This window comes from Schistocerca piceifrons, chromosome 2 (assembly GCF_021461385.2).
Source record: "Schistocerca piceifrons isolate TAMUIC-IGC-003096 chromosome 2, iqSchPice1.1, whole genome shotgun sequence".
In the NCBI taxonomy this organism is placed as follows: Eukaryota; Metazoa; Arthropoda; class Insecta; order Orthoptera; family Acrididae; genus Schistocerca; species Schistocerca piceifrons.
Genome location: NC_060139.1, coordinates 1034476859 through 1034502257, shown reverse-complemented (window position 1 = coordinate 1034502257; position 25399 = coordinate 1034476859). Strand labels below are relative to the sequence as shown.

At 48.6% G+C, this 25399-nt stretch overlaps 2 protein-coding genes across 4 annotated transcripts in view; both read right to left on the bottom strand.

Moving 5' to 3' along the window:
• The window catches only part of LOC124776861 (PRL-1 phosphatase), a 629058-nt gene that overhangs the window by 44136 nt on the left and 559523 nt on the right, over positions 1–25399 (bottom strand). The gene's annotated exons all lie outside the window — the stretch shown is intronic.
• On the bottom strand, positions 1919–13815 carry LOC124776102 (splicing factor 3A subunit 2-like). Its single transcript, XM_047250944.1, has 2 exons — positions 13316–13815; positions 1919–2105 (listed from the first exon to the last, which is right to left on the bottom strand). The coding sequence occupies exons 1-2, from the start codon at positions 13813–13815 to the stop codon at positions 1919–1921; spliced, it is 687 nt and encodes a 228-aa protein (XP_047106900.1).

The window sequence follows — 25399 nt, the reverse complement described above, 5'->3', positions numbered from 1 at the left end:
TAGATCGGTTACCACTGCTACAATAGCAGGTTATCGAGACTTAAATGAGTTTGAACGTGGTATTATAGTCTGCGCACGAGCGATCAGACACAGCATCTCCGAGGTACGATGAAGTGGGTATTTTCCCGTACGACCATTTCACGAGTGTATCGTGAACATCAGGAATCCGGCAAAACATCACATGGCCGACATCGCTGCGGCCAGTAAAAGACCCTGCAAGAACGGTACCAACAACGACTGAAGAGAATCGTTCAGCGTGACAGAAGTGCAACGCTTCCGCAAATTACTGCAGATTTCAATGATGGGCCATCAAGAAGGGTCAGCGTGGGAACTATTCGACGAAACATCACTTTGAGCTGTGGTAGCCGAAGGCCCACTCGTGTACCCTTGATGAGTGCAGGACACAAAGCTTTACTCCTTGCCTGGGCCCGTCAACACCGACATTGGACTGTTGATGACTGGAAACGTGTTGCCTGGTCGGACGAGTCTCGTTTCAAACTGTATCGAGCGGATGGACGTTTACGGGTATGGAAACAACCTCGTGAATCGAAGGACCCTGCATGTTAGCAGGGGACTGTTGAAGCTGGTGGAGGTTCTGTAATGGTGTGGTGCGTTTGCAGCTGGAGTGATGTGGCACCCCTGATGCGTCTGGATGCGACTGAGAGGTGACACGTACGTAAGCATTCTGTAATCACCTGCATCCATTCCTGTCCATTGTTCATTCCGAATGGACGTAGGAAATTCCAGCAGGACAATGCGACACCCCACACGTCCAGAATTGCTACAGAGTGGCTCCAGGAACACTCTTCTGAGTTTAAACACTTCTGCTGGCCACCAAACTCCGCAGACATGAACATTATCGAGCATATCTGGGATGCCTTTCAACGTGCTATTCGAAAGAGATATCCATCCCCTCGTACTTCTACGGATTTATGAACAGCCCTGCAGGACTCATGTCAATTTCCTCTAGTACTCCTTCAGACATTAGTCGAGCCCATGCCACGTCGTGTTGCGGCACTTCTGCCTGCTCGCGGGGGCCCCTATACGATATTAGGCAGGTGTACCAGTTACTTTGGTTCTACAGTCTAGAACAAGCTGCCACTCATGACACCATCTGTAAATTTGGCCTAAGACGTCTTGTATTCTCTTGCCGCCACTCAACGATGACGCCTTCCCTTACATCATACCATCGTCAGCAAACAGCCGGAGACTGCTGCTCACCCTGTCAGTCAGATCATTTGAGTGTACGGAAAATAAAAGGATTCTTACCACACTTCTATGGGACACTCCTGACGATACTCTTGTCTCTGATGAACACTCGCTATCGAGAACAACGTACTAGGTTCTATATTTGTGAAGTCTTCGAGCCACTCCTAACTGGGAACCTATTATTTTTTTTTTATTGGCTCTGAGCACTATGGGACTTAACATCTTTGGTCATCAGTCCCCTAGAACTTAGAACTACTTAAACCCAACTAACCTAAGGACATCACACACATCCATGCCCGAGGCAGGATTCGAACCTGCGACCGTAGCGGTCACGCGGTTCTAGACTTAAGCGCCCTATTACCTTCGTTCGTACCTTCGTTAACAATCTGCAGTAGGGCACCGTGTCAAATGTTTTACGGAAATAAAGAAATATGGGATCTGTCTGTTGCCCTCCATCCACGGTTCGCAGGAAGTCGTCTGAGACAAGTGCACGCTGAGTTTCGCAACAGCTGGGCTTTCTAAATCCGATCTGATTTGTGGACAGATTCTCTTCCGTCTGAAGGAAATTTGTTAATTTCGAAGTCAGAATACGTTAAAGATTCTCCAGCAAACCGCAGTTTAGAATATAGGTCTCTGATTTTGCGGGTCCCTTCTTTTTACCCTCCGCTGGATGCATTCGTCTCTTTCTTTCTGTGCGCTACAAAGCTGACTAACGGCAGTGAGTCAGGAGACGGTGCGCCCCCAGGCGTGGGCGGATGGCGCTGGTGCGGCGTGGGAGGGACCCGGCGCCGCCGCCGAACTGCCAACGATTTTCCCGGAAGGCCGGCGCGACCGGGTCGGCGGCGGCGCCGTAAACGCCAGCCGCGGCATCGGCCGCCCACGCAGCTGCAAGAGACCTGCAGTGGCACACTAGCCGCCGTACTCAGTCACACGCAGGGAGCCGACCTAGTCACCAGGTTACTTGAGGCCGTTCAGGTAAGTAGCCAATACCTCTCCCTACAACGAACGCACATTCATTTCTGTGTGTTACAGGGAAAGCACACTTTTCAGTCTAATTTTACGGCGGATGAGAAATGTGAGTTTTCAAAATATATAGATACGGAAACACGCCTAAAGTTAGTTGACTTTTTTTTTTTTTTTTTTTTTTTTTTTTTTTTACAGTAAGGCATTTCCCATGTCTGTATCAAGCTAATTTACACTGAAGAGCGAAAGAAAGTGGGACACCTGCCTAACATCGGTTAGTGCTCCCGCTAGCACGTATAAGTGCCGCTACATGACGTGGCACCGAGTCCACTAATGTCTGAAGTAGTGCTGGAGGGAACTGGTAACATGAATCCCGCAGAGCTGTCCGTGAATGTGTAAGACTACTAGGGTCTGGAAGATCTCTTCTGAACAACACGTTGCAAGGCATCCCAGATATGCTCAATAATGTTCATGTCTGGGGAGTTGGGTGGCCAGCGGAAGTGTTTAAACTCAGCAGAGTGTGCCCGCAGCCACTCTGTAGCAATTCTGGACGTGTGGGTTGTCGCATTGTTCAAATGGCTCTGAGCACTATGGGACTTAACATCTACGGTCATCAGTCCCCTAGAACTTAGAACTACTTAAACCTAACTAACCTAAGGACAGCACACAACACCCAGCCATCACGAGGCAGAGAAAATCCCTGACCCCGCCGGGAATCGAACCCGGGAACCCGGGCGTGGGAAGCGAGAACGCTACCTCACGACCACGAGATGCGGGCTGCCGCATTGTCCTGCTGGAATTGCCTAAGGCCGTCGGAATGCACAATGGACATGAATGCGTGTAACTGATCAGGCAGGATGCTTTCGTACGTGTCACATGTCAAGAGTCGTGTCTAGACGTGTCAAGCGTCCCGTATCACTCCACCTCCACACGCTGCGCACCATTACAGAGCCTCCACCAGCTTGGACACCCCTGCTGACATGAAGGGTCTGCGACTTCATGAGGTTGTCTCCATACCCGTATACGTCCATCCGCTGGACACAATTTGAAGCGAGACTCGTCCGACCAGGCAACATGTTTCCAGACATGAACAGCCCAATGTCAGTGTTGACGGGCCCAGGCGAGGCGTAAAGCTTTGTGTGGTGCAGCTATCAAGCGCACTCGATGGACATTTGGATCCGAAAGCCCATATCGGTGAGGTTTCGCTGGATGGTTCGTACGCTGACACTTGTTGATTGCCCAGCATTGAAATATGCAGCAATTTGCAGGAGGATTGCACTTCTGTCAGGTTGAACGATTCGCTTTAGTCGTCGTTAGTCCCGTTCTTGCTGGATCTTTTTCCGGCCGCAGCTATGTCGGATATTTTATGTTTTACCAGATTCCTGATATTCACGGCAAAGTCGTGAAATGATCGTACGGTAAAATCGCTACCTCGGAGATGCTGTGTCCCATTGCTCATGCGCCGACTATAACACCACGTTTCAAACTCATTTCAATCGTGATAACCTGCCATTGTTGCAGCAGTAACCGATCTAACAACAGCGCCAGACACTTGTTCGTATTATATAGTCGTTGCCGACCGCAGCGGCGTATTTTGCTCGTTTAAGTATGTCTGTATTCGAATACGCATGCGTATACCAGTTTCTGCGGCCCTTCAGTGTATTTTCATGCGACAAGGAAAAATATATTACCTCTGTTCAAGAAATTCAATTTTGTTGTGAACATTCCCGCTTTTCAACAAACATAACTTGAGACTTGGGCATTCTAGCCAGCGACAATAGAACAAGCAGACTTTTACGTTCTGCGCTTTAATTTCATTTATGATTCATTGTAAAGGGGTGTAACACCAGAAACACTACATTATCGTGTCCAATTCGGTGTCGGAAAAATGTTGCAATTGAAAACAGCTTCCAGACGTCACGGATTGGATAAATACAGTCCTGTATGTTTTTCAAGGGACTTTTTATACCACTCTTCCTGCAAAACAGTGGCAAGTAAAGGTAATGATGGTGGAGGTGGATACCGATCACACACCCTTCTCCCCAAAGTGGAGAACAAAAGCTCAATAATAATGAGATCTGATGAAAATAGCGGCCAGCGGAGATGCGACAATTCATCCTCGTGTTGACAGTACCAGTCCTACACGATGTGGAAACAACGGCCGTCTCGTCCTGGAATACAGCATCACCACTGCTGAACAAACATTGTACGACGTGATGTACCAAATCTGCCAAACTGGTCACATAATCCTTGCATTGTAATTGCGGAGCCCGTAGCTCGTGGTCTTGCGGTAGCGTTCTCGCTTCCCGCGCACAGAGTCCCGGGTTCGATTCCCGGCGGGGCCAGGGATTTTCCCTGCTTCGAGATGACTGGGTGTTGCTGTGTCGTCTTTATCATCATCCTTCATCCCCATTACGGTCGGAGGAGGGCAATGGCAAACCACCTCCACTTGGACCTTGCCTAGCCGGCGGAGAGTGTCTCCCGGAGTATGGGACCTCATACCATTGTAATTACGGGGCTCAGAGAAACACACGGTATGGCCGCTCACATAACCGAACACCTGCCGTGTTTCACTCTTTTGAGGCAAACTCTGAGAGAAATTGGAAATTGCGAACAACGAGACTCATCCGACCTAGTGACATTGTTTCATTTCTCCGTACTCCAGGTTTCTGCGGCTTCGGCACGACGTTTTCATCTTAAGGGCTCTGCATCGCTGATGAGTGGGTTTGGATTTCCAGCTCACCCTGTAGTTCTCTGCCTCTGAAATTCCCTTTTTTGTGCTGGCAATGTTGCACTCGCGAACTCTTTAGTTCTTCAGTGAGTTAAGCAACTGTCAACGCCTTATTTTTCGTCACAATCCTGTTCAGTGACCGTCTGCTATGAACACTTTACACACTTTCGTCAGCATCGTAACCCAGAGGATGATGATTTTTCGCTTTCCCTGTATGCGGCAGAAATCTTCGATATGGTGCCTCTTGCAAACCCGCACACTTCGGCTACCTTTGTTACGTAAAAACACACCGTGAGAGGACGAACAATTTGCTCATGTTCGAATTCACTTATCTCCAACATAACGCAAACAGAACACTACTTTGACCACGGCTGACAGCTGTAACGCACCGAGGACACTGCGAAGGTGGCATTGGTGGTGAAATAAGACAGCGCAATCTGCAGCTTTGGATATCATCCGCGCGCGTTCAAATATGCATTTCTCGTGGTGTTTCCATATTTTCGAGCAACGCCCGTATATTGGTTTAGCCCTACAAAATGGAGGATCATACCTTAATACTCTGATAGTGGCCTTTCTTTCAGCGTTCCACGAGGTAAGGAAAGAGGTTGGGGGGGGGGGGGGGTGTCAATGGTACGAAGGAGCTGTTGAAGACGATTGGCATGGTATTGAATCACTATCATTTCCAAGTAGTAAGCAAGGGAACACGAAAAGAACAGAACACCATGATGAACTGTGGTGGTGATAATGCAGGTTGTTCTCCATAGTAAGGGAAACGGTGGCGCGAGTCTACAGTTCCTCTTTCGCTTCGATCGGTTAGCCCGTCGCTGCTGTGGAAGCGGAGGACAGCTAGTGGTGGCTGTCCCAAGCCGAGCAGGCTGCCGACTTCAAGCCCACAGTGAGGCTTTGTGCGTGAGCCGAGGCAGTCAAAGACCGCGAACGGCGCCTTCAGTCGATTCCGGCACAGCAGAGGGGCACCAAAGCGCACGGAGCGCAGCTAAATCTGGACGTAATCGATGCATGACTGCAGCCCTAGGAAGGAAATCCGACCACACATTCGTCCTGCCACGATCGTGAACAAGTGTCTAAAAATTCTGAGTCTGGACTAAGAAATTTCTCTCGTTTGCGTAGTGCTGGAAAATGCGGAAGTCCGCTGTTAATATTACGCTATGGAGAATAAATGCTGTTTTTTGTTATGGTTTTAGGGCGCAAAACTGCTACGGTCATTAGCGCCCGGTCTGTGGCTTAGGAAAAAGTAAAAACCAAACTGGAAACTAGCAGCAATGGGAGCGAAACTCAAAATACTGGAGAAACTAAAAAAGTGAGGAAACTAAAAAACAGAAGGAAAGCTTAAAAAACCATTATAGACGGGGGGGGGGGGGGGGGGAGTTGTTTGTCCCCAAAAAGAGCTTCAAATGACTGACATCTCACTGACACAAACTCGAGAACGCGATCGGCCGAGCGCGTGTAATCTGCTAAAATGGAAGATATATCAGGTGAAATGTGTAGACGGGCGCGCAACGGAGTAAAATAGGGGCACTCGAGTAAAAGGTGTCTCACCGTCCACAGCTGAGAGCAGTGGGGATAAAGCGGGGGAGGATCACCACTTAAAAGATGTCGATGGCTAAAAAGACAGTGCCCTATCCGGAGTCTAGTTAAAATTATCTCCTCCCGACGACGCGTTCGGGAGGAGGAGGTCCAAGCACAGGGAAGAGCTTTCACGTCCCGCAATTTATTATCGGGAAGTGTCGACCAATGTGCGTGCCATAAAAGAGCAACACAACGACATAAAACACTTCATAGATCGGCGAAGGGAACCATGCGAACGGCAGGTTGAATAAATGCTGTGCTTACTATTTATTTATCCATTTGGCTGTGTTTTTTACTTATCTGCTGTCGAATTCTAAGCAACACACTTTCATCTTCATCTTGAAGCACTGTGACAATGAGATCGACTTGACATACTACCGTTTGTACATTACAACGACCGAAACCGATAGCAAATAAACACACCCACAGCTGCCAACTTCACAGATTACTTATTTTCCTCACTTGACATCGTTAAAGCCATGGATCAAGGCAGTCCGTCAGCTGCAGCATTTCCTGATTTCATACACGCATTTGACTTAGTACCACACCTAGGCTTACTATCTAAAGTATCGTATAGAGTATCAAGCGATATTTGTGAACTGGTTTCACAGTTCTTGTTAGGAAGGGCTAAGCTTGGTGCAGACAATATTAAGAGAAGAATCAGTCTTTACGCATGTGTTGCATTATCTATAATGCTGTCAAAAAAAAAAAAATCTTGATAAGATTTCGGATTGTGCAAGATTGGCAACTTCCTTTAAATGTTCAGAAATGTAAAACTGCGCGCTCTACACGACGAGGAAACCTAATATTTTATGACCAGAATGTCAGTGAGCCACAGTAGTGATCGGTCGACTCGCAACTACCTTGGTCCAACAATTTGGAATTATATTAAATCACAGAGGCTCAGGCGAAGGTAAAACAGGTGCTGTAAATTCAGGTCATTGAGAACACTAGGAAAATGCTTATCAGTCTACGAAGGACACTGCTTAAAAAATACTCCTAAGACCCATCCTAGACTAATGCTCAAGTGTGCGAGAACCGCACCAAATAGGACTAATGGGGGATATACTGTACGTATACCGAGGATGGCAATAGGAATGGTGACATTTATTTGGTCTCCGCGTTAGCATAACGGAGATGATGAAAGAGCTGGAGGACTCCTGAAGACAGACGCACACGATCCTGTGAAATCCTACTTAGTACCACAAAGGAACCGTGAATCATGAACCTAGCAATATACCGTGACCACCTCTGTATCGCTCACGTAGGGATCGCCAAGACAAGATTAATCATACCACGCATATAGGCGCTTAAGAAATCACTCTTACTGCGCTCCGTATGTGAACTGATCAGGGGAAAATGCCGTAAGTTGTATAATGGGAAGCATGCCACGCACTTCACAATAATTTGCAGAGTATGGATGTCGATGCAGACTTCTGTTCACTGGTCTGGAGAAGGCAAGCGGTCGCTGCCTCCAACAGGAGCGAACTTAGTAAAGAACTGTGCCCTTTACACTCGCACTTTGACCGGAAACAGTGACACGCCTACCGGTTGTAATCTACGTGGATTGTCCCAAGGACAAATAAAGTTGGTGGGACACACTTCCTCACTTCGAACACAGCACATCTTTTTTCGGAGAAATCCTAAACCGCACAACACGTACTGAAGCCAGAACTAACAGTTCGTGCAGGAGGAAAACGAGGTTAAAATTCACGACGTCAAGAGATGCGAATTCACACTAAAGCTCACGCTATAGTATCAGAAATAACGCCGACTGACTCCATGGCAATGTTCAGATATTACACAGGGGAAATACTTCACGATTTCAATTTAAGTTTCAGGAAGCGGGACTGCGTGTACAGTTTCTGAGTCAGTTTCGTGGAAGTCATACCAGTACGCAAATTCTACTGAACGCATACGCTTTTTCGTACTTCATCTCCGTGCAGTCCCATGTCTTACGTAACTGCGATGTCAAGCAATCACGTCCTTAAAATGTGTGGTCGGTCTTAGATGCTGACGATGAAATTACTGGAAACACATGTTACGGTTAAATTTTCCTTCAGACACCAAGTTAAACTACCCAGAAAAAAATTAGGACCCGCTTCTTATTTTTCACGGTTGCCGCACGCAATCGCATTTACATGGAAAGCATCGTCAGTGGATGTGTTTAATTCGTGTGCCTCTTACACTCTTGCATCTGCGTGTACGGTCAGTTACTGATCTTTGACAACTTTACCGCAGTCCGATATTCCGTTAGCCTACAACTTTACGTCAGTTCACCGAAAGTAAAACAGCTGTAGTGCGTGTTCTAGAGCAGAAGATGATCATTAAATCTGAACTGTACGTGTTTCAACAGCGATAAATATTGGAACCGTCAGAGGAGCACCAATGAATCTAAACTACTGCCGACAATACGGATGCTGAAGTGGAAAGCTCCTAGTGGTCATAAAAACAGTTTTATTAGCCTTCTTATGAAGGTGATTATATTCTCACTTACGATACAACAGACGAACTTACAGTTTTCATCAAATCCGACCGGGATAGCCCAGCTTGTTCGTTGAGGTGCGTAAGTCACACTGGGGGCAGCACACGTTATCTCGGTTGCGAGATAAAATCCGAGATAAGAGCTATCTGCAATGCTATTGCTGCGGCAAACGTCATCTGTTTGATATGTGTTCGCTAAACCCTGATACAGAAATGAATCTTCATACGAGGAAGCAATATTCTACGTGCAATTACTTTAGTAGTTAATCGTGCGCATCTGTCTCTTCTACGAGTACATAGCTTCACTTCTGTACTCTGTGTTGCATATGGCACTATGAACGAAGGAAAGGTGCTGCTAGCAATGTTAACCACCTAAAAAACTGCTGCCTGCCTACGTGTGTATATTCTGTTCTGCTAGTTGTACAAGGATTCTAAAGATTTCTACTTTACTGTATAAACCAAACGCAAAACCAAAATTTGTCAAAAATTATTAATCCATTATGTGAATAAATTCTGGAAGTACGTCTACAGGTAAATCACATCGGCCAAGTGACGACACGAAATAACTCCTTGAATTGTTGAACTCGCGTTGGAGGTAGGAACTTGACAAAAATACAAGAAAATTTTTAGGTGTAACTGGTTCTGTCACCAAAAACCTGTACGGGAAATTAAAAAGAGTATTATTAACATGAGACCTTTCTTCCCGAAACATTAGTTTCCTAGTATAATTAGCATATACTCTTAATTCCGTGTTCAGTTTACATGTAACAGAAACCCAAAATACATCGGTAACGCCGGAAACGTGTGCGACCGATTGCACAACGTATGTAATACGAGTAGTATGTTGTGGTGGAACGTTCGGCAGGCATCTGGCAGAAACATACCGTATCTAATACTGCAGGAGCGAAAACGCGTACAAAACGAAAATGAAACTTAAGTTTCAAACCAAAATTATCGTACGTCGTATACAGTATCTTTCAGTGTACTGTAGTGATCACATTCTCGATAGAGGGTTAAATGCTAAGCGGTAAAAAGTGATATCGTTTTGAAGCCCTTCATATAAAGGTACGTTTGAGGAGCGCCCTCAGTTTACAAATGTTTCCGTGTAAACGTACCGCGGCTATACTTGGATTTTAAGTGGAGCAAACTTCAAAGCGCTGTTCAACAAATCACGTTTAAGTTTTTCTTGGTCCTGCTGGACAGGTTCCTCCCGAAAAGAACAACTTGGCCAATTGAAATTTGTGCTTTCTCTCTAAGTAACTAGTTCGTTACACCATGGTTATTTTTTTTACCAATTTTTTTGTAGTTCAAAGTTTCAAGTCGTCACAGGCGAAGCATATCTGCATATCTGCGAATCTGTTCGTCGAAGGCGATAAAGGTTGTGTGATGGAGCGGACTGGATAGGTTCAGTTAGTTTAAACAGTAGAAGCTATAACGGGTTTAGGACTCTGCTCCAACGTGCAGACCTGGTTGTTTGAGATGCGTCCCGGTAGAGAGACCGTTCTTATCAGCCAAAAACCCCAGCAGGCTGCGAGTGGGAAGAGGGGAATCCCAGTTGAGAATCTATGGGAGGGGACTTCCGGCATACGCCTGATAAGCAAGGCAACTCCCCCAAAAACCTTTGTTGGAACCGATGGATTGGGACTGTTTTAAAGTATTCCTGGAAATTAAAATTATTTAAATACGGAGGCTTTTTATTTAGCAAATTGCGAAGGTTAGTTTGAGAAATCAGTACTTTATGTGACGGCTCCGCAGAAGTAAAAGAAGGGTGCAGCAATTGACTTTAAGACAAAGACATATATTTTATTGAGAATTTGTCTCTCTCTCTCTCTCTCTCGCACACACACACACACACACACACACACACACACACACACAGAATTTGAACAAAAAATAGACCACTCCAGTACTACTTTGCCGCTGCACTCATTTTTCACCTCTCTCAAAGAAAGGCATTGACAATGGCTAACCTTTATTTCACACTAATCATGCACCATCTATATACCTTCTATAATCAGCAAACATCCATTACTGCCTTTTCCTACGCTTTTAGTTCGCCGTGGCCAGAATTATAGACAAGAATAAAAGTAATGAAGTGATACGTTTACGACCTTTTTACGTCACCGAAACAAACGTCTGCTTCGAATTAGGTCTAAGGGGAAACTGTAAGGACGTCTTCCATGTTTTCCGAACTGCGTATTGGTTAAGTACAAATTCTATGCCACATTTCATGCAGGATGTCCCGTCAGAATCTTTCAAGGTGTCTGACATGTATCCCAACCGTCCAAATCACGTTTAGCACCTCAATTAGGAAAGCCCTTCGTGTCACATCTTTAACTGTGTCTTGCCTTACACGTATACATTCTTAAGATTACACGGCAATTAAAGAATAAACCTGTGTTACAGTGATGTTTGCGTCCCAATAACCGTTACACCACGTAAATTATCAGTAGATGCCGGAAACAAACACTAAAATCAGACACTAAAATGCTACCACATGTTTCGAAGCCGTAGCTTTATCTTCAGGCGACAAAATCAATGACTTCGTCAGCATCGAAGATCGTCACCTAACGAAACCAAGGCTCCGTAACCGTCCGTGATACATACATAAATTTTAGGGCGGGGTACCTATTTTTATTTATTTATTTATTTTTTTGCTAATTTGTAGCTCTACATGCAATCACTGACACAGCTTTCACACACATGGTGATGTCTAAATAAACGCTGTATGGCTGTGTTGGAATAGGCGTTTAGATGTCACGCATTTCATCAGCTATGCAAACAGATTCTCATTTGCCCTCATGAGGCTGAATGACAGGTGTTTCCGGGCCCTCTCATCAGAAAAATATCCAATAGACTCGCTGAGAATCGAGTCCCTGACCTCCGCACCAGTTAGTCACAAATACGTTGAATGGAAACTACTTTTTGTACAACTCAGTGGGCAGATGGATGTAAGGAAGACAAGTTCGATCTCAAAAGCCAACAACAAAAATTTGAACGCATTCAGTGGAATCATAAGGGGCTGCTACGCAAAGGCCATTAAAGCACCTGCAATGCTGTCCTTTGAACATGGGATGGAACTTATGGAATACAATCCCAGTTTTGGCTAGAAGAGTTTTGGTCAGCTTGTGGATGGAGAGACTTTAGATACGCTCTCGTTACTCGGGCTATGTTCTCAACGAATTGCAGAAACTAGAAGCGATACGCATTTTGTTACTACACTGCAGATATCAGGTTGTTGTTTGCTGCTAGTCAGCTAAGTTTAAATAATTATTATTAAGTGCACCTTCTCCATTTCGGTTCATGCACGACACTGAATATCACAAATCAAATTCATCAGCTTTCTCATAACCCACGCCGAATTGCTCGTAGCGTTCCTCCAAATATTTCACAGAGAATAGACACTCAAAACAGTGATCGGGTTGCCTAACACACAACAAATATCGAGTGGAAGGTACCATAATTACCATGTACTTCTATTTCAGCTCACGCTCGCAAGTAGCTCCATCCTGGCCCCCTCCCGAACGCCGCTGCGCCACTGACCACTTGTGTACGAAAACAAGACGCCAGCAGAAGATTGATCGGCTAAGAACGAACGAGGCGTGCCGCGGCGGTGAAATTCCTTCCATCAGAGAGATTGCACACGTCCACCAACGTACCACGTACCACAACACAGGCAGCTCAACCGGGACACTACAGGCGGCAGACCTGGGTATTGCCGTCATCATGCGATGTGTGTGAAACGTCCTGACCGAGTCCTCGAAAACCTACGCACTTCTCACTGTGCTCTCAGAAAGTAAGCTATCTAGCAAAATCTACCCTCCTCAACAGTAACAGTGCCTAGAGAAATCAGATCAAACTCTGCAACAATATTCATCAACCTTTAAAGTTATGAAGCTGCTGATACAGTATTAGATTACGTTATGCTATTCCCCATAAGAGTTAAGCGAACCATCATTGATATATACGATTTCATAAGTCATGGGAACTATGGTATATCTTGCAATAAATCGACATGAGAAATCCACGATGTTCACCGAACCGTCAAGGCAGTGTGTATATGAAAGCCAACACAAAATTGGGTACCAGTAAAGGAGGTTATGGTAAAAGTTGAAATGAAACACGTGCACTGGAATTCTGTGTAAATTCTTTGTGCACGAGTGCAAAGGCAACAAGAATGAGTCAAAATCCACTAATATGGTTCAAAATGGTCCTCCGGTGCATAGGCACAGCGTTGGCAATGACGGGGAAGGCGCTGAATGCCACTGGCATTGCCATCAACGTATGCCCCCTGTCGCCAAAAAACCGTGAGGACATTCGGCCAGTCTGCACAGCGCCTGCCAAGCAATGGTTTCCTCAGTGACGGACTCGGGCGGCAGTCCGACGGACTCGGGCGGCAGTCCGACGGACTCGGGCGGCAGTCCGACGGACTCGGGCGGCAGTCCGACGGACTCGGGCGGCAGTCCGACGGACTCGGGCGGCAGTCCGACGGACTCGGGCGGCAGTCCGACGGACTCGGGCGGCAGTCCGACGGACTCGGGCGGCAGTCCGACGGACTCGGGCGGCAGTCCGACGGACTCGGGCGGCAGTCCGACGGACTCGGGCGGCAGTCCGACGGACTCGGGCGGCAGTCCGACGGACTCGGGCGGCAGTCCGACGGACTCGGGCGGCAGTCCGACGGACTCGGGCGGCAGTCCGACGGACTCGGGCGGCAGTCCGACGGACTCGGGCGGCAGTCCGACGGACTGGGGTGAGTAGCTTGGGTGTGGGAGGATCCATCTAGTAGTATGGCCAGCCTCAACCTTAATGTTCCCGGCGCTGGTACAGAGACATCCCCGCATGTGGTCGCAATCTGTCTGATTTCTGAAGTGAGCTTTCGAATGTATTTACTGCAGTTACGGCGATGGCACACGTGTGCTCGGTATACCATTGATGACACGTCTTATGGAATGACCCTAAACGTTCCTAAACTCAGGGCGCTTCCAGCGGTGGTAGCTTGAGGTTTGTATCTCTGCTACTTTGCTTTCTGTGACGTGCTAAAATACGCGCTGCAATAGAAAATCCCGCCACTTGGGAGGTGCATTATGTTGCGTTCTATTTCTGTTGGGGAAAAAACTGAAAATCAATGGTTTCCTCAGTTACGGACTGGGGCGGCAGTCCGACGGACTGGGGCGGCAGTCCGACGGACTGGGGCGGCAGTCCGACGGACTGGGGCGGCAGTCCGACGGACTGGGGCGGCAGTCCGACGGACTGGGGCGGCAGTCCGACGGACTGGGGCGGCAGTCCGACGGACTGGGGCGGCAGTCCGACGGACTGGTTTTTTTTTTTTTTTTTTTTTTTGTGGTTTTCGGGCGCACAACGTCAATGGTCATTAGCGCCCTGACTACTCTAAGAATGCACCGCGAGGCACAAGTTGACAACAACAACTAAAAGGGAAAACACAATAAAAGACAGACTGACAGGCGTAAGATTAAAACAACATCATCAAATGTCCTTAGCGAGGTTCGTCAAATTGATAAAACAAAGAACACGAGCAGCTGCTCGTGGGTCATCCGCTAAAATGGCATCTAAACTATTAGGCAGGTTAAGATCGAGGCGCAGTGTGGTAAGATCTGGACAGGACATTAAAATATGTCTAACCGTCAGCAAGTGCCCACATGGGCAGAACGGCGCCGGCGCAGCCGTCAGCAGATGGCGATGGCTGAACCGGCAGTGTCCAATTCTTAACCTTGCTAAAACGACCTCCTCCCGCCGAGAAGGGCGTGAGGAGGACGTCCAAGCCACGGGAAGAGGTTTTAAGGCCCGAAGCTTGTTGTCGGTAAGTGCAGCCCAGTCGGCATGCCACAACGACACAACGCGCCGACAAATGACCCTGCTAAAATCGGACGAAGGGACACAACAAGAAGCTGTCCGAGGCTGGAGGACCGCAGCCTTGGCCGCGGCATCTGCAGCTTCGTTCCCAGGGATACCGACATGGCCAGGAACCCACATAAAGCTAACCGGCGTACCGACGTCCACCAGCTGCTGAAGAGAGCGTTGGATCCGGTGTACGAAAGGGTGAACCGGGTACGGATCACTGAGGCTCTGGATGGCGCTCAGGGAATCTGAGCAGATGACATAAGCAGAATGTCGGTGGCGGCAAATGTAAAGAACAGCCTGGTAGAGGGCAAAGAGCTCAGCTGTGAAGACCGAACAATGGCCATGGAGCCGGTATTGGAAACTTTGTGCCCCGACAATAAAGGAACACCCGACCCCGTCATTGGTCTTAGAGCCATCTGTATAAATGAAAGTCATGTTGGTGAACTTCGAACGAAGTTCCAAAAAACGGGAGTGGTAGACCGAACCGGGGGTGACCTCTTTTGGGAGCGAGCTGAGGTCGAGGTGAACGCGGACCTGAGCCTGGAGCCAAGGAGGCGTGCGGCTTTCGCCCACTCGAAAGGATGCAGGGAGTGAAATATTAAGGTGTTGAAGGAGGCGACGAAAGCGAACTCCAGGGGGTAGCAAGGCAGAGACATACAACCCGTATTGAAGGTCAAGAGAGTCGTCAAAAAAGGAACGATAAGATGGATGGTCGGGCATTGACAGTAGCCGACAGGCATACCGGCAAAGCAGTATATCGCGCCGGTAGGTGAGTGGCAATTCGCCAGCATCAGCATGAAGACTCTCTACGGGACTGGTATAAAATGCTCCGATCGCAAGTCGTAAACCCCGATGTTGTATGGAGTTGAGGCGGCGTAAGATGGATGGCCGTGCAGAGGAGTATACGAAGCTCCCATAATCCAGCTTGGAGCGGACGATCGACCGATATAGACGAAGTAGGACGGTTCGATCCGCTCCCCACGACAGACCACTGAGAACACGGAGGACATTTAAAGAACGGGTACAACGGGCGGCCAAATATGACACATGTGGAGACCAGCTAAGTTTCCTGTCAAATGTAAGGCCTAAAAATTTGGTTGTCTCCACGATTGGGAGAGCAACGGGACCGAGTCTTAAGGACGGTGGGAGAAACTCCTTGTATCGCCAGAAGTTAATACAGACCGTCTTCTCGGCAGAAAAACGGAAGCCATTGGCGACACTCCAGGAGTAAAGACGGTCAAGAGAACGCTGAAGACAGCGCTCCAGGACACGTGTACACTGCGCGCTGCAATAGATGGTAAAATCGTCCACGAAAAGGGAGCCTGATACATCAGCTGGGAGGCAATCCATTATTGGATTGATCGCGATGGCGAAGAGAGCGACGCTCAAAACTGAGCCCTGTGGCACCCCATTCTCCTGGCGAAAGGTGTCGGACAGGACAGAACCCACACGTACCCTGAACTGTCGATCCATTAAAAAGGAACGAATAAAAAGAGGGAGGCGACCGCGAAGGCCCCATGTATGCATGGTGCGGAGGATGCCCGCCTTCCAACAGGTGTCGTAAGCCTTCTCCAAATCAAAGAACACAGCCGCGGTCGGGCGCTTCCGCAAGAAGTTATTCATAATGAAGGTCGACAAGGTAACCAAATGGTCAACAGCAGAGCGGCGCCTACGAAATCCACATTGTACATTGGTAAGTAGGCGTCGAGACTCGAGCAGCCAAACCAATCGAGAGTTAACCATTCGCTCCATCACTTTACAGACACAGCTGGTAAGCGAGATAGGTCGATAACTGGAAGGCAAGTGCTTGTCCTTCCCCGGCTTAGGAATCGGGACAACAATAGACTCGCGCCAGCATGCGGGAACATGTCCCTCAATCCAGATGCGATTGTATGTACGAAGAAGAAAACCTTTACCCGCAGGAGAAAGGTTCTTCAGCATCTGAATATGAATAGAATCAGGCCCTGGAGCGGAGGACCGTGATCGGCCAAGTGCGGTTTCGAGTTCCCGCATGGTGAATGGGGCATTATAACTTTCACGATTCGAGGAGCGGAAGTTAGGTGGCGTAGCCTCCTCTGCCTGTTTGCGGGGGAGGAAGGCAGGGTGGTAATGAGCGGAGCTCCAAACCTCGGCGAAAAAGCGGCCGAAGGCATTGGAGACAGCCTCAGGGGCCACAAGGACGTCATTCGCGACCTTCAAGCCAGAAACTGGTGAGTGGACCTTAGTGCCAGATAGCCGGCGCAGGCTACCCCAGACAACAGAAGAAGGAGTAAAACTGTTGAAGGTGCTTGTGAAAGCAGCCCAGCTGGCTTTCTTGCTTTCTTTGATAATACGACGACACTGAGCACGTAATCGTTTATAATTGATACAATTCGCCACTGTAGGGTGGCGTTTAAAAGTGCGTAAAGCACGTCGACGAGCACGTAAAGCGTCTCTACATGCTGCGGTCCACCAGGGGACCGGTACGCGACGTGGAGAAGAAGGAGGGTGAGGGATGGAATATTCAGCAGCAGCGAGAATGACTTCCGTGAGGTGTGCGACCTGACGATCGCAGCTTGTAAAGGTTTGATCCTGAAAGTCGCCCTGGAAGAGAAGAGCCCCCAGTCTGCTTTGGAGATGGTCCAACTAGATGAGCACGGAGAGGGAGTATGCTGCAGGAGATGGATAACACACGGGAAGTGGTCGCTCGAATATGTATCAGAAAGTGCATACCACTCAAACCGGCGTGCAAGTTGGGGAGTACATATAGAGAGGTCTAAATGAGAATAGGTGTGAGATGTGTCCGAAAGAAAAGTAGGGGCGCCAGTATTGAGGCAGACAAGATCGAGCTGGTTGAAGAGGTCTGCTAACAAGGAGCCCCTCGGGCAGGATGCTGGAGAGCCCCAAAGGGGATGGTGGGCATTGAAGTCTCCAGTTAACAAAAATGGTGCAGGTAGCTGAGCAATAAGTTGCATCACGTCTGCCCTGGTAACGGCAGATGACGATGGAGTGTAAACGGTACAAAAGGAAAACGTAAAAGTGGGGAGAGTAATGCGGATGGCAACTGCCTGCAGGCCGGTGTGCAACGTGATGGGATCGTAGTAAATATCATCCCGGACCAGCAACATAACCCCTCCATGAGCTGGGATACCTACCACAGGGGGTAGGTCAAAACGCACAGAGGTGTAGTGTGCCAAGGCAATTTGATCGCATGGGCGTAGCTTCGTTTCCTGGAGGGCTACGACAAGCGGACGGTGCAAGCGGAGCAGCAACTTCAAGTCCTCTCGGTTGGAGCGAATGCTGCGAATATTCCAGTGAATAAGTGCCATCGTAAGAAAAGAAAGATGAGAGAAGTGGTCACCTCGAAGGCCGCTTAGGGCCTGGCTTCGAGCGAGCACTGCCGCCGCTATCAGTAGGCGGACAGTCATCGTCCATTGGGTCTATAGGGTCATCGGCCATCTCGGGAGGATGGCCGGGAGGGGGAGCTTCCTCCGCCAGTGAACGGCCAGATGTACGGCGACCAGCGGTGCGGCCAGGCGAAACGGATGACGGCCTGGGGCGGCAACCGCTGGGTGGCGCAAGAGAAGAAATGCGCCGTGGCGGGGAAGGAGAACTGTGCTTCCTATGCGCCTTTTTGGAAGGACGTGTAGTGGAAGTACCGGTCGAAGGCTGTGAGGTCGAGGTACGGAGGAAGTCTGCACGGGATGGTTCCTTCTTGAAGGCCCGTGCATCTGACTTCGGTGTCTTCGTCTTAGCAGAAGCTGAAGAAGGTGCTCGTGTCTGCGAGGTGATGGGAGGAAGAGGAGACGTCGACCGCGCGATCTTAGCACTGGCCGAACGGACGACCGTGGTGCTGAAGGTCAGATCGCATGTCTGGGTTGCTACCTCCCGGGTAGTCCGAGGAGAGGCGAGGACAGTACTGTATTTCCCCGCTGGGAGCAGCGTGGGCTTCCTACTAGCCAATAGCTTGCGAGCAGCCGAGGTGGACACTTTCTCTTTGACCCGAATTTCCTGGATACAGCGTTCTTCCTTATAGACAGGACAGTCGCGGGAGGATGCGGCATGGTCACCCTGACAGTTCACACAACGAGGAGACGGAGGTGGACAGTCACCCTCATGGGCATCCCTGCCACAGGTGACACATTTAGCCGCATTGGAACAAGACTGTCGAGTGTGATTGAAACGCTGACACTGGTAGCAGCGCGTAGGTGTCGGGATATAGGGGCGAACAGAAATAACCTCGTAGCCCGCCTTGATGCGCGATGGCAGCTTAACACTATCGAAGGTCAAGAAAATTGTCCGGGTCGGTACAAGGTCATTGTTGACCTTTTTCATGACCCTATGGACAGCCGTCACGCCCTGCTCAGCGAGGAATGATTGAAGCTCCTCGTCAGTCAATCCGTCGAGGGAGCCAGTATAGACCACACCACGAGACGAATTCAAAGTTCGGTGGGCCTCCACCCGGACAGGGAACGTGTACAGGAGGGTGGCCCGAAGCAGTTTTAGTGCCTGAAAGGCATTCTCAGTTTCTAGTAATAAGGTGCCGTTACGCAACCTGGTACAGGATTTGACAGATCCGGCTATGGCATCTACACCCTTCTGAATAACGAAAGGGTTGACAGAGGAAAAATCCTTTCCGTCCTCAGTTCGAGAAACTACGAGGAACTGTGGGGCAGGCGGTAGTACTTTTGTCACTGTTGGCTGGTCACGTTTCCGTTTTTGGGTCGAAGTCGAAAGAGATGGAGTAGAATCCATTGCGGAGGAATCCCCCATGATTGCCAGCGTCTCCGATGGCGCGCTCCTTCCTTGTGGGGACCCTCTCAGAGGGCACTCCCGCCTTAGGTGAATGTTTACACCTCAGGTCACACCTCCCGAGAAACAGACGGAGGGACCAATCGGCATGGTCAGAAGGTATCAGCTCAGGCAATCACCCCTCCCCGGGCCTGGCCTTTACCAGGGGGTACGCGCGTGCCTTACATGTCTACCCAGGGCGGGGACTTACGCGTTACCCCGTCACCGGCTACGCGTGCGAACGCGTGGGTCGGCCTTCAGGCACGCACAGGGAGGAAGGAAGAAGAGGAAAAAGAAGAGAGAGAGGGAGAAAGAGGACAGACTGTCTCAAACGCCGAGGCGGAGACCAGAGAAGGCAAGGAGAAGAAGGCAATGAGAAAGCAAGGGGAAGAAGGCAATAAGAAGGCAAGGAGAAGAAGGCAATAAGAAGGCAAGGAGAAGAAGGCAATGAGAAGGCAAGGAGAAAAAGGCAATGAGAAGGCAAGGAGAAAAAGGCAATGAGAAGGCAAGGAGAAGGCAAGGGAAAGAGTAAGGAAGACAGTGAGGTGGAGAAGAGCAAAGAAAGGAACCAACAAAAGGAAGGAAGAAACGAGAAGTGAAAAAACCAAAAGGACCACGATGATAGGTCGTGGAACCGTCCGTCTCCGGACGCAGGCGCGAACTACCCCCGTGAGGGGGATGGACTCCTTTTAGTCGCCTCTTACGACAGGCAGGAATACCGCGGGCCTATTCTAATCCCCGGACCCGCAGGGGGGCCGACGGACTGGGGCGGCAGTCCGACGGACTGGGGCGGCAGTCCGACGGACTGGGGCGGCAGTCCGACGGACTGGGGCGGCAGTCCGACGGACTGGGGTGAGTAGCTTGGGTGTGGGAGGATCCATCTAGTAGTATGGCCAGCCTCAACCTTAATGTTCCCGGCGCTGGTACAGAGACATCCCCGCATGTGGTCGCAATCTGTCTGATTTCTGAAGTGAGCTTTCGAATGTATTTACTGCAGTTACGGCGATGGCACACGTTTGCTCGGTATACCATAGATGACACGTCTTATGGAATGACCCTAAACGTTCCTAAACTCAGTGCGCTTCCAGCGGTGGTAGCTTGAGGTTTGTATCTCTGCTACTTTGCTTTCCGTGACGTGCTAAAATGCGCGCTGCAATAGAAAATCCCGCCACTTGGGAGGTACATTATGTTGAGTCCTATTTCTGTTGGGAAAAAAACTGAAAACCAACTTAAATTTACCGCGACCTCTGTGATGTGCACGGGAAAGGAATAATGAAAGAAAGCCTACTGAGGCAATGGTGTACGGATCGGAAAAATGACCGTACCGGTATTCACTATGAGCACGGCAGTGGTACACCTAGCCTTGTGACTGACGAACTGGTGGACGAAAATCGACGACAAAATTCGTGAAAATCGTTTCACGACTAGGAAACTTTCGCAACATTTCACGAGTTAGATGCATGTAACTCTGGCGGAGAAACTTTGTTACCACAAATTTTGTGGTACGTTGGTTCCCAAAATCCTAACGTAAGACCGCAGAAAACAGACTGGCAACAGCATTGACCTTTCTGGAAGATTAAGATAAAAATGGTAACAATTATCGATGGAATCGTAACTGGAGACGAGACTTTGGTGAAGCATGATATGTGTGAAACAATAAGGGAGTCGATGGAATGGGGACACACAAATTCTCCCAAGAAACCAAGGAAGGGTTTTTCAAATGCTGTCACAGCAAGGAAGATCATGCTACTGTCTTTTGGGACTAACGGAATCATTCCCGTTGGTTTCCTTGAACGTGGCGCAACATTTGACTCAGACAGGTGTTGTCGAACACTGACAAAGTTAAGGCGGACGATACAAAACAAGCGTTCGGAAAAATTTAGGACAAAAGTTTTTTTTTTTTTAACGACAACGCATGTCCAATCATACCCGAAAGCTGCTGCGACGTTTTGGATGGGAGGTGTTTGGTCATCCAGCTTACACAGCTGATTTGGCGCCTAGCGACCACCACTTCTGCTCAGCAATGAAGACACGGTTCGCAGAACAACGCTTTGATTCCGACGCCGAATTGCTTGCCTATGTAAACCAGTGGTTGCAATCATAGGCAGCACATTTCTACAGAGACAGTACTGAAAAACTTGTGCCACGGTATGGACAGTCAGTTTGAATGTCGATTATGTAGAGAAACAGCTTAAGAGTGTGTTTAAAATAAATATAATTAAATTTGGTTTTCCCATATTTTTGATTTATGCCCACGGCGAGACTTAATGCCGCCTGGTGACGTTGCGAGCAAGTGTCGCGGAATCCTAAGCACGTAACTAGAGCGGAGAGGAATGGGGTATCATTGCAAGCAACGATACGTACCGCAAATGGAGGGATCCGCTGACATAAGCGGTTTCTAGAAATGGCTAGGCCTAGTTTCTAGGAGCCAGCATCTCAGAAACGAGGATAATGGTAGGCTGTTTGCGTGTTCCTGTCGTGAGCATCAACGGGAAGTTGCTGAAGGACGATGGAACAGAGCAGGAGACAAGATGTAGGACGCTGTAAGGTACCCCTTACTTGCAGGTAAGAGCACATTTTACTGTATTTCCAGTATTTGCTACTTCACGTACATGATGTTCAGTGCTGTAGTGCGTAAACAGTAAGGGGCGAGCGGCAGGTTGGCTCACTGGCTAGTAAAGACGTTTGGCCATGTGGCGCTTTCAGTGGGATGAGGTGACGACGAGAAATTGTTCATGACGCCGGCAAAGAGATATAGGTAGGGAAAGTACATTAATTCTGGCGCGAATCAAGTAACTGTTATTCATAAATATATGCTAGCAAAAGTTGCCTAATGCCACTCAGACCTTAGGAGGAGTCTACAGGTAGTAAATACTATCTTTCAGTAATATCACAATGCCAGGGAACGTTGATATTAATAAATAAATTAGTAACTTCGGCATAACCGAAGATGTACGATCTTCTACGGACAATACCGGTTGTCGGTTCAAGGTACTGACCGTACGCCATTGTCTGCAGTCGCCGATAGGACGCCTAACGCCGGCCGCTGTGACCGAGCGGTTCTAGGCGCTTCCGTCTGGAACCGCGCGACCGCCACGATCGCAGGTTCGATCCTGCCTCGGGCATCGATGTGTGTGATGTCCTTAGGTTAGTTAGGTTGAAGTAGTTCTAAGTTCTAGGTGACTCGTGATCTCAGATGTTAAGTCCCATTAGTGCTCAGACCCATTAGAATTTTTTTTTTTTTTTTTTTTTTTTTTTTTTTTTTTTTTTACGCCTTTCGATCAAGTGATGCGGTCGATCATGCACTCATACCGTTGTTAGCTTGTAATCAGTGTGAGCAAGTTCATTTTACGGCGTTTCTTAAATAAACGCACCGTAATGGCATCCTGTGTAAAAATGTGCACAACAGAACTACTACTCACTGCAGTTACGTACAAGATAGTACACTACAGTAGTACTGCACTTTCAGAATCCAACGGCACTTTTACGCCTCTGCAAGGGAACTACGAGGGCATCTCTGCATAACATGCAGGAAGAATTTCTATGCGGCGGCTCACGAAGTCAGTTCTAGGGCGGTCTGGCTTAATTATCGCAAAACTCAGTTGGGAAAGCGAGACCAGATACACTGTAGGCCGCCTTACACCACCATCTACGGACTCACCGGCTAAACAGACATCTCTGGAGATGTAATATTTGTGGGGGTTTCTTGCAACCTCCACGCCTCTTAACAGAACGAGGAGGTCGGAGTCTTGTCCGTTCTGTGAAGCAGGGTATGCAGCGATCTCCAGCACATCTGACGACTCAGTACAGTGCTCGTGCAGTGCAAAGTCTTTCGGAGCACAGCGTTCTGGGCATGTTGCTGAACTTTGGCCTCCACAGCAGAAGACCCACATCTACCACGTCTTCTCATGCTGACTCAACAACATCGTCAAATCAACTGCACTGTGCACGAGAAATGCATCGCTTGGTCGGATGAACCACGTTTCTTGTTACAGTGCAGGTCGATGGTCATGTCCGGATACTCCACCACCCAGGCGAACGGCTTCTCGGAACGCACGCCCAGCTACTGACGTTCGTCGGTGCGTGTAGTGTTATTCTATGGAGGTACAATTCACCTGGTCTTCCATTGTTGTTCTGGCAGTAATCTAAGACACCATGACAACTGTAGACTAAGTGATCACCATTGCACACCATCTGCCTCTCTTCATCCTTTATGTTCCCTCAATGCGAAAGTTGTAACGTATCTCAAATTTCTGTCTTGTTTTATTTCAGGGCGCAAAAACAGCTGGAGTCATACGCGCCCAAGTCAAAACTATAGAGCACGAAGACACATGAGTTAAAAAACGACTATACGTCAATCCCAATTGACATAAGAGAAGACCGCTAAAAACAGGGTACGTCGAGAAAGGGCTACAAAAAAATTTCCTATATTGGTTTATGTGCCAGATGTAGCCTTTTCAAATCTAATGTATTTTTTAGAAGCACGCTGTATTCCAACCTTTGTTCAAAGCATATCGCCCACTCTGCCACTATGTGGGCGTAATGTTCTGCGGTCGCAATGCTTACTGTTATGGGAATGAAAGTGGTGAGTGCACGCAAGCGGAAGGAGCTGTAGCGCCAAGGCTCGTAAAAATTAGGAAATATACGGCCCCGCTCGCCGGGCCACCTGTTGCTGCCTCTGCTGTTGAAGGCAGCGAGGGCGCAGTTCGCCGACTGAGGCGCCTGGAAGAAGCGCCGTGACTGCCCTCGAGTGCTGCCTGAATCCCGGGCACAACCTCGAATGGGCGGTCGCTAAGCTGAGCAGTACCCGCTTCAGTCCAGCCCGCCTTACACGCTGCAGGGCTGAGCGGACACTAAGTCTCGCACCTGACGTATTAGCTGCACAAGTACGCGGAACGGGCATGATTATTGGTCACTAAGATGATTTTAATAGGCATGAAGTGTGACCGGTACTCAATTTCGTAATGTGTCGTGAGGGAATCTAGCTTCAACGGATGCGCGTGGGCAGGCTGCAAAGCCTGATATTCATCAAGAAGTAGCAACCGTAAGAGACTTTCACATCTTTGTGTATAGCTATATGCTAGACACCACAATGTTATCTCCCCTTTACCCTCATCCTCACTGCTCTATAGCGAAAACTTTGCAAGACACTGTTCCCTCTGCGCCGACCAAATACCCCACACCTCTTCATTCCTGTACTTATCTCAAATTGTGTACCATTGTTTTAAACAAAAACCATTTGTTCCGTCTCTGTAGTTGTGCCCTCTCATCGTTGTAAAGTTGAGTGTTAGAACCACCAAAGCTGCATGATGCCGTTCAATGTGAGTACTTTGTAGTAACCTTTTTGATGAACCTACCTTCAACAACCTATAATGAGGCCAACCAAACTGGTTGTAACTGTGCCACGAAACACACCTCCTACCCCTCTCTGTCAATCCCCCCCCCCCCCCCGCTCTCCCTGTCAATCTCTCTCAATCTCTCCCTCCCCCCCCCCCTCTCCCTCTCCTGCTCCCTTTCCCTTAACGCGTGAACTTCTCGAATCACGGACAGTGGCACCCTTTAAAATATTCCTCGAGCGTCTCGAGTCGTTTCAAAGACTCCCAAGACACGTTGATAAATTTCTGCATCCGTGTTGTCCGCTGCATAAACTAGTTGTTAAGAGGACCCTTGACAAAAAAAATCCAAAGGACGCGCGGCCTATGGACCTTTCCCTCCCCCCCCCTTTCCCGCCACCCCTTTCTACCTATCCTGCCGTTACAGTAGATACTAGACGGTTTATCCGAACAATGAGGCTAA